This window comes from Colias croceus, chromosome 21, assembly GCF_905220415.1.
Source record: "Colias croceus chromosome 21, ilColCroc2.1".
NCBI classification, from domain to species: Eukaryota; Metazoa; Arthropoda; class Insecta; order Lepidoptera; family Pieridae; genus Colias; species Colias croceus.
Genome location: NC_059557.1, coordinates 5,277,989 through 5,287,569, shown reverse-complemented (window position 1 = coordinate 5,287,569; position 9,581 = coordinate 5,277,989). Strand labels below are relative to the sequence as shown.

The window sequence follows — 9,581 nt, the reverse complement described above, 5'->3', positions numbered from 1 at the left end:
TGATTAAAATTTATATTTATTCAGCATTGATATAAAATTTTGCTTAGTTAAATTTTTCTTAATGCATGTTAAAACGATATCCTAAAAAATACAAATACCTCTCCATCGTAATGTCACTATATATAGAAATTTATTTTTGTAAAACCATCACAATACAGCAACGAGTATATTTCACTGCTCTTGAGCAAAATTCCCAAAAGCCACAACTCTACAAAAGCTCAAATTTAATCCTCATGCATATTCAATGAAACCATGTACATATATGGATTTAGTTGTCTCCCAAAGCTCATTCGCTAAGGTCAAACTAAAAGTTGCAGTTAGATTCAAACTATCTGCAGGAAAATTGTATAGAAATTGATTTATGATGTACATACATACTTTGTTATACGCATTTTTTGTAAAGTCTAAGCTTTTTTTTAACTAATCGTCATTTTGAACATTCAGCGTGATTCTTTTTCGTTTAAGCAGATTTACATTATTCTTATTAGATTATTCTTAGGGCTTAGTTAGATTAAAAATGAATAAATCTAAGTTTAGTGAGTTTAGTTAAGGGAAAAACAATGTACATGTAAATTATTTGTATCACGCTGTTTGTTTTTATTATCTATAAAATGCTAATACAATCCTTGCCTCCACACGTTAAACGTTCTAGTTAAAACCAAATAGTTACCGTCTAAACCAAATAGTCTAGTCTTTAGTAGTGAAAACTTCTTTTACACCGCATAATGTAACGTCTTAAAGAAACTTACAACATTTTTATAAAACAGACCAACGAATGAAAACTCTTATTATTCAAAGTACCGATACGCAGGTGATTAGGAGGAAACTTTATTTTATACTTACGCTTGAAAGGATTCAAAGCGAGTTGTCAAAGAGCTCGCAAAGTTTCAAGAAGTCTCGACTATTACCTCTGAGTTTTCAAGCAGAAGTTTGAAGATAAAAATTGTGTGCAATGTTCGTTATGATAACTGTTTACGAAGATGACATGGTTGACTGCGTGGGCAAAAACGAGCATGTTGTATGACAACTTTGTAGATGTAAAAATAATCGATTGCTTACAACGGTTAACCGTTTGTACCTTATTAATATTATATATTGTAATATTAGATATATGTTGCTGACTGCTTCATTATTTATTTTCTTTACGTCATTAATTATTTATTAGAATGTTATATTCACATGTACTTCACGTCCATGTCATTTACACATTAATTCAAACCTGTTTACTAATCATCAGTAATTTGCTGCATTTAAATGTAGCCTGTATAACTTATGTATCTGTCGTGGCCATATCGTAGATTTGCTCATTTCATGAAATGATTTATCATTTCACGAAATAGTCGCATTTCATGAAATGGTTAATTGTCTATAATTGGCCACATCATGGCTTGAGTAGATCAATGATAAAAATCGTTTCTATATGGGCAACTTAATGCGCGGTTTTTTCATGAAATGGCCAAAATTATTAAATCATATCGTATATGGCCACGACATAATATGAAAATAGTTTATGAATTATAAAGGATATCGAATTAGTTTACGAAGTCTTTAAAGTTTAATGAGTATATTGAATATGATTGATTCAATAATATTGTTCAATCTCCTAAGATACGATATAGAATTAAGCGTGAAATCAACTCCATACACTACGGTAACTTTGTAAGCATTCAAATTAAAATTACTCGTGTATGTTCGCAAATCGGTGTTGTTTTTAAAAGTATCAACATACTTCTATTTGTTTACAAGCAATTTGAGGACAAACTTTGACTACTCTTTGTTGTTTCATTGTTTTCTGTACAGCAAATGTTTGTTCTAACTGAAATAGGATTCTAGAACATTTTTGTTGAGTTGAGAGAATAGATGCTCTATTTAGATTTGGTATCGAGCTGTTGTTTTCCTTGTTTTATCTTCATTTGAGAATCGGCTATGTTTGCTGATTATTGGACATTTTTGGGTTATCAGAATTCAGAGGGGGCGTGGTAGGATGATCGAGAATGTACTTTCTTGTTTTATACTAGGACATATGGCAAAAATAATTTACTAATTATTTTTTATTCTAACATCGTAATATGTAAATAGCAGAGGCACAAGAAGCAAGATTAAGTACCGCATAGGACTAGTTACTACAACTCTTTATGTATAACAATTTTTTGGTTTTGAAGACAGTTCATTTACTTATACTCGTAAAAATTGGATTACAATCTGTCTATTTGGAATGTTTTAATTAATTATCTAACCACGAGAAAATACTTGGATATTAAAAAAAGTAGGTACTGGCGAATTGACATGGAATTAATAATGATAAATTGCACTCAAATTTTTAATGAACAATAACTTGGATGTCTGCCATGATTCTGGAACTGAATGGATGGTTGGCGTTTAAAATCGGAAAGCTTCATATTATTTTTATTTGTCACTGTAATTATAAAACTTAATTAAGCAAAGTGGGTTAAGATTAGTGAAGTATTTTGAAGAAGAGCTTATTGAGCGTTTTTGGTAAGGACCTCGTTTCAATAAAATAAAGTAGTAAGATACTTGTTTGTTAAAATATACCATTTTAAAGATAATTAATATTAATACCTTAATACTAAATTAGGCATAATCCATTAAAATAGTACTACTAAACAAATATGTTTCCCAAACTAGATTTCTGTCCGCGGCTTCGCCCGCACTTTCAAAGAAAAACCCGCATTGTTCCTAATAATTTTTTTTGATAAAAGATTGGATTTCTGGGATAAAAAGTAGCATATGTCTGAATCTGAGTCTTCAGCTACCTACATATCAAATTTCAGATGTTCAGAATTATTTGCATGAAAAAGTAACAAACATCCATCCATCCAGTAGGGTATCAACATTTTTTAAAGTAAATATTAGAAATTGATATTTTTGGTTATAAGGCATTTATAAATTCATAGTAAATATTAGGATTTGTAACGCATAATATCCAAGATATTCATACAAATCGAAAGGTGTGAATCGATTTTACTATAATATTCCTTTCAGAGCTCCATAAGTACTTCGGAACTTGTAGTAACTGAGCCGGAAAGATTACTTTCTTGCTACAAGCCATGACTTCTTTGTCAAACTTTTGCAGCTCGGTTATTATATTATATTTTTTACTTCGTTGCACCTTTAGGGATTTAAAAATATAAGTTTTTCGCTTAGAAGTATGTTATAAAGTACAAAGATAGGGAAGTTATAATATTATGTTTCTTAATAAGTACTTATGAGGTAATCATTGTGTAGATCCCAGCTGATAGATTTTTTTGCCTGAAGCTGTTATTTAATATTTCAATCTCCAATTATGATATTGTTAATATTGTATCGTTTTTTACTTCAGTCGTCGTAATCGTTTTATTTATAGTATAATGTAACAGGCACCTTCTAATTTATCATCCAAAAATATTCACACCCTTTCCACATTGTCAATATTGAATATTGTATTCTGTTACACGATACAATAAATAAATAAAACCTAAACACTGACATAACAAGAATTCATACTATACCTACCTAACTATTAAATACACTGACATAATAATAATTTATTATTACTATTAAATACTCATCGGAATACGTAATAAACGCTTTAACGGAGTCAAGAAAGAACTTTCTAGAAGGACGAGAAATGTTCTCGTTAGTGTGTACGGTTTCAAAGGACGTAATTGCTGTAAAACGAAACCTACTGGAATGGAACGTCCTATAAATAAATCTTTAATATTGCCCTCTGGAGGCTGGGCTTACATTTTTAGTTCTTCTATATTATGCAATATTCTTTTGATTCTCAAAGTTCTGTGAAGTCTTGATTAATTACTATTTTTGTTGCAAAAGAGAGGTGGGAGTTGATATTTATATAAATATTATACAAGGCTTTGCTGATAAAAATATACTTTAAATGAAATGGGCGAATATTATATTTAAAATGTTTAGTAAGTTACGTGTTTGGTATGTTGGTTCCTTCTACCATTTGTCTGTACAAACAATAATCTGTTGTAGATTGATGAAGACAAAATAAAATCGTATTCGGAAATGTCACATCGAAAAAATTTCCTTCCAAAAATAACCTTAAGCCCCACAACTCAAAAATCATTTTTGCATAATAAAACACGAATTCAAGTTCACATTTATTAGAATAAAATCCGATATAGATGTGTGCAATCATTAAAAACCTTCGCTTTCTTGCACACGTCCTGCTTATGTTGTGTCGCTTCAGCGCTTTCGACGCAGGAGGCTCCGTTGTCATTCATTATCGTTCTGTTGTCCAGCTGATGAGCTAGTTGCACTCGTTTTCTGAAAATAATAAAAAAACGCATTGTTATAAGGTCATATGTGTTATCATTGCAGACTGAGTATATAGAAATCTGGGGTATTAAAAAAAAACATCTCCTCAGTTTTGTTTTAACTGTAGGGAATCTTTCACCAATTAGAGTAGAGATTTAGACAATGTGTAAATAAATAGAATGGGATTGTACCGACGATTTTTTATGGAACTCGAAAGTTCTGACAGTGAGCACATATTTTTCAATAGTGAGAATGTCAGTAGTTACTTCACTTACCATTTTAATAGGTGAAATATCATGGTTTTTGCGACAGAAGAAAGTGCTAAGAAGAAAATTAATGCAACCATAAGAATGGTGTAAACTTATCTTAAGACACGTATTTTTTTAAAAGATATAAGTATTTTAATCCAATTTTCGCACAATGAATATTCCTCTTTCAGAACACCTACGTATCTCAATTAAAAGATTTAAACATACCGATACACATCCAAATTGATCTGCCCGCTACCGTTCATGATACCGAATTTCTTCAGCACGCAGTATATAATACAGGACTCATCGGACTCTTGAAGGTCTATCTTCTTCCCTTTAGGGTACATTTCATTGAGACACTGCTCTGCGATCAGGTCAGACGTCTTATCGTGCGCATACATGACTGACATGCGTGCGTAGACTTGGGTTAACATTAGCAGTATTATGTAGAACAACACTGAAAAACAATTTTTATTTATATTAGGGCCGATTTTTCAATGCTTGGATAAAACTTATCTGTCCAATAAAGTATTACACGATAATATTAAAATGTCACATAAACTGTCAAATACGGGCAATTAGAATACGTTTTTAAAATGGTAGTTTTATACATTTTTCGACAAATAAGTTTTATCCAAGCATTGAAAAATCGGCCCTTAATAAAATAAAAAACAAATAAAAATAAATTATCTCCTATGGTATAAAGCACAGTCGCTTCAGTCCTAATGTATGTATTTATATATGCAATCTTTAAAACTATACAACGGATAATGGTAGAGTAGAGTTTAAGCGGAAGGTTTTAGTATATAATGTATTAGGTGTTAGATAAAGCGGGTGAAGTCGCGGGTGGATAGTTAGTACATACAATATACATGATATAAAAATTATACAGACAAACATAGAATATCCTTTAGTTTTTTGGAAGTCGATGAAAAAGAAACAAAAGGAAAAAAATCAAGTAATGTAGCGTTTTAAGTATGAATGTAAAATGTTAATTTTTAGCTATATATAGTGTTATCAAGATAGGTTCAGAAAGAGAATTATTATAAAGAGATTAAAGATAAAGCAAATTTATTATATAATTACTTATTTAATTTGTTTACGTTTTAGAAATTATATGAGTAAACTTTTGTTACTTGAATTGAAATAAATTTAATTTCGTAGTCTCATTTGACCAATATTTCAATTTTATTCATTGCGAATTTTATTATTCCTTTGAATATTCTTCTGAGATCCTACTTAATATTATAATTGCAAAAGTTTTATAAGGATAAAATTGAGGATAATGTGGGGACATTTTATTATTCAAATACTTAAGCCGAATTGATTTATGTTAACTATGTACATAGTATAAATAATGGTGTGTATTTTCGTACATATTTCTTAATCATGAATGTTAGGGAATACTGGCTGGTACACGCGGAGTCACTCGCGTGGTACCCGAATAAAAATTAGCCTATGTGATAATCCATAATATAATCTACATCTATACCAAATTCCATACAGATAGGATCAGCTATTTTTGCCTAATATTAGGGTAATAAACATCCATACATTCTTACAAACTTTCGCGTTTATGGTATTCTAATCAGGATATCCGATGCGCATTTAAAAAGATAAATTTTAAAACCGGAGAGTATATTGTATACTTGTAAATTCTTTTTAAAATATCAACTTTTAAAACTATCCAAAATCTTTTTCAATAAAACATACAAGTTCAAAGTTTCAAACATGCTCTCGATAAATATGTGTACTGTATGTATTTCACTAAAAGGAAACATTTTATAATAAAAACAAACTTTTGAGTTCATAAACAAGGTTTTATTCGTATAAAATTATGAAATATTACATTAATAACAAAAAGTATAACAAAACAATACATAATATGTATACATTCATACATTATTTGCACAAGGTAACATAATAAACTTTTGAATTTATACATAGATTCAATAATTATACGGAAAAACAGTTTTATTTATATAATTTCTCAATATTAACATTAACTTTGTTTGCTTCATTCCAACAAGCATACTTAAATTATACATAATTATGGAATACAAACACATCATAAATACTAAAATAAATCAGTCATCAATATCCTTAAAAGATATAACATACAACTGCGTACAATCATTAAACACTTTAGCCTTTTTACACACGTCATGATCCAAATTCATGCCGTTTATATTCTGTGCACAAGTTTCCCCTACATCAGAAATCAGTATTCTAGGGTCATACCTATGTATAGCTTGAACCCTTCTATAGTAATTATGAATATTGATAACACCATCGTTAGACATGATACCAAACTTCTTCAAAACACAATGTATTATACAGGGGATATCATTCCGGTCTATATGCAAGGGGTATTTATACAGGCTCTTAGGGTACATTTCCATGAGGCATTCATTTGTTACCAAGTCACTTTTCTTGTCGCGCGCGTAAAGAATTGATAGAGAAGGTTCCGAATCCAAGTTTTGTGACAGGAATTTATTCTTGTAGCAATCCGCTGACAAGATTAATGGCAGGACAGCGATGAGTAACGCTGAAACGATATTATTGTTTTACAACTGTTTCTTTTAAGTTGTTCTGGTATGAATGATGAGAAGTTTCGATACTTACCTTTTACAAAATACTTTCATCTTTTTGTGTATTCCTATACTTTTATATTTTTACCAACTACATTGCCCTAAGAATATTATATTTTCCTGAATAATGAAACTGCATTTTTTCACCGTTTCAATAACGATATTTTTGTGATATAAAATATAACTAGAAGCAAAACACATTGTCACAAAAATAAACCAGTTTATGACGTAATTTCAGTTAAATTTTAAACTGGAGATGATCAAACGATATTCTTTATAAAATTACGTACCTAATTCAAACCATTACTTAATAAATAAAGTTAATAAAATAAACTAAAGTTAATAAAATCGTAGACAAAATCACAATTTTTCGTGTTTCATGGAACAATACCATAAAAAAAATTAAATACGAATTCTTTGAATATTTGTTACCTTGTCTAGTCTACCACAACGTCTCATATAACTATGCGAATGACGTCACGCGTAAGCTTTTCTCCTAAAGGCGCCTAAAAAATAACTTATTTCGTCCTTGATCGAACGTCAAAACCGTATATTGTTTTATCACGTAGAATACCTACGTTTATAAAAATAATCTAGAATTTTCTTTTATGCTTCATTAGTCTTCTGATATTACGTCATAACGTAATGTTAAATAATTTTTGAACATAAACTTCTTTAGGTGCGTTGAGAGTAAATTTTCATGGTTGCGTCATGGCAATACAGTCTCGTCATGAGCTATGATTTTGGTATCTTTGAATCTTGCCAAAGACGTTTTACTTCGGACATGTTTGCACAGACGCTCTTTTTGATTAAGTAAATGATTTCAAAGTACTTACTTTTCATTGTTTCGTTTCTAAGTCTATAATTCAACCATCATGCCACAACGTGAGGCAGTCAACTGAAAGTCTTTGGAGCAATTGTTACGTTCTGATAGAAATGTTTTATATACTTTAGATTTACACAATACTCTATTGTTCACGTACGATAAGAGTAAAAAAGCAATTTTCTATCGGAACTGAAATTAGCGAACAGGTGGGTGAGTTTTTGCGTAAATTCGTATTCTTTGGCGATGTTTTTTGCTGGGTTTTGTTTGCTTATAATATTTTTGCATGGCTTCAATTTTTAACTTTGATTACCAAAGTTTGTTTGAGATTACCAAAGCTTTCAGAATGAATAATCGCTTTATTTATGTATTGTTGTAAGGATTACGATATTTATGCCCATTTTCCCCTTCTCCGTTTTATATGATACTTATAATAAAGTAGTAGTAGAATTTATTTAAGAAATAAGAAGGCGTAAAGTTCTTGTTTACTATAATTGTTTTAGATAATATTTATAGAATAGTTTAAAATTACAATCTTAGAACAAAAAATGATCTACACTGATATATTGCTAATCCTAATCAATATGTGATGAAAATTAATCCTACATTACAGACCTCGTTTATCGTAATACAGAATGAAATTGGATGTGTATTATTTATCTAGTAATCTAGTATCAACATCCAATTTGATGCACGTGTAGGTAAGTGGTAATAGCATAACTGATAGTTATCAAATAGTATGATTAAATATTTCCATCCGTTGATTAGTGTGTGGAGTTTAAGGTTAACATAATTTTTAATCGATTCTTTTTTATATTTAGAAGAACTAAAAGAAAGCTATATATAATATTAGATTTCCGCCCGCGACTTCGCCCGCGTTTTCAAAGAAAAACTCGCATAGTTCCCATTCCAGTGGGATTTCCGGGATAAAAACTATCAAATTCAAATTCAAATTCAAATTCAAATTTCATTTATTTACAAGAATGTAGTTACAAAAAAGGTGTTGTTACAATATTAAGGCTAGATGTGTTAATCCAAGTTACCCTCTTGTGTGCTAAATTTCATTGTAATCGGTTTGGTAGTATCTGCGTGAATGAGTAACAAACATACACACACACATCGTCACAAACTTTCGCATTTATAATATTAGTAGGATAGGATGTTTACATCCTAGTTGTCTGGAAAACTTTACTATGAAGTAACTACTCGTGTTAAAAAAGAAGTGCGTGTACTAGTGTACACACGTAAGAAGTGAAACTTATTAAAAAATACTATATGCAACTTTACAGAAATACGTCGAATCACGCGTGGTAGAGATAAGAAAAAGATGGCGCGTAACGGAAAAATGTCACGCGTAACGAAAAAATGTTACACTAATTTTTTTTCCAACCCCGATAAAGAAGTTTCACTTCAATAAATTTTATTATAATCTGGTTCTATGTTACATGTGTGATATAATAGAGAGCATAAGAAAATTCCTGCTAACCGAGCTAGTTCTAAACATGTTCTAAGTAACGAAAACATACGCGCAATCTGTGTTTAATAAATTTCTACCAAGAACTAAAACCCATTTGTTGCAGCTTTATAAAACAAAGATTAATTATTACCGCTCCGTATACTTCCTTATTACAGTAG

General features: G+C 30.2%; 1 protein-coding gene across 2 annotated transcripts; it reads right to left on the bottom strand.

The window, feature by feature from the left end:
• Window positions 1-4,111: 4,111 nt before the first annotated feature.
• Window positions 4,112-8,189, bottom strand: LOC123701474. 2 transcript variants are annotated; one of them, XM_045648968.1, is made up of 3 exons: window positions 7,960-8,189; window positions 4,758-4,989; window positions 4,112-4,290 (listed from the first exon to the last, which is right to left on the bottom strand). In XM_045648968.1, exons 1-3 carry the CDS (start codon window positions 7,964-7,966, stop codon window positions 4,128-4,130), a joined length of 402 nt encoding a protein of 133 aa, XP_045504924.1. In that variant the 5' UTR covers window positions 7,967-8,189; the 3' UTR covers window positions 4,112-4,127. The 2 variants fall into 2 exon arrangements, with proteins under 2 accessions (XP_045504924.1, XP_045504922.1); XM_045648966.1 differs by lacking the exons at window positions 4,112-4,290; window positions 4,758-4,989 and adding an exon at window positions 6,619-7,080 and having other exon boundaries at window positions 7,960-8,161.
• Between the last annotated feature and the right edge of the window lie 1,392 nt (window positions 8,190-9,581).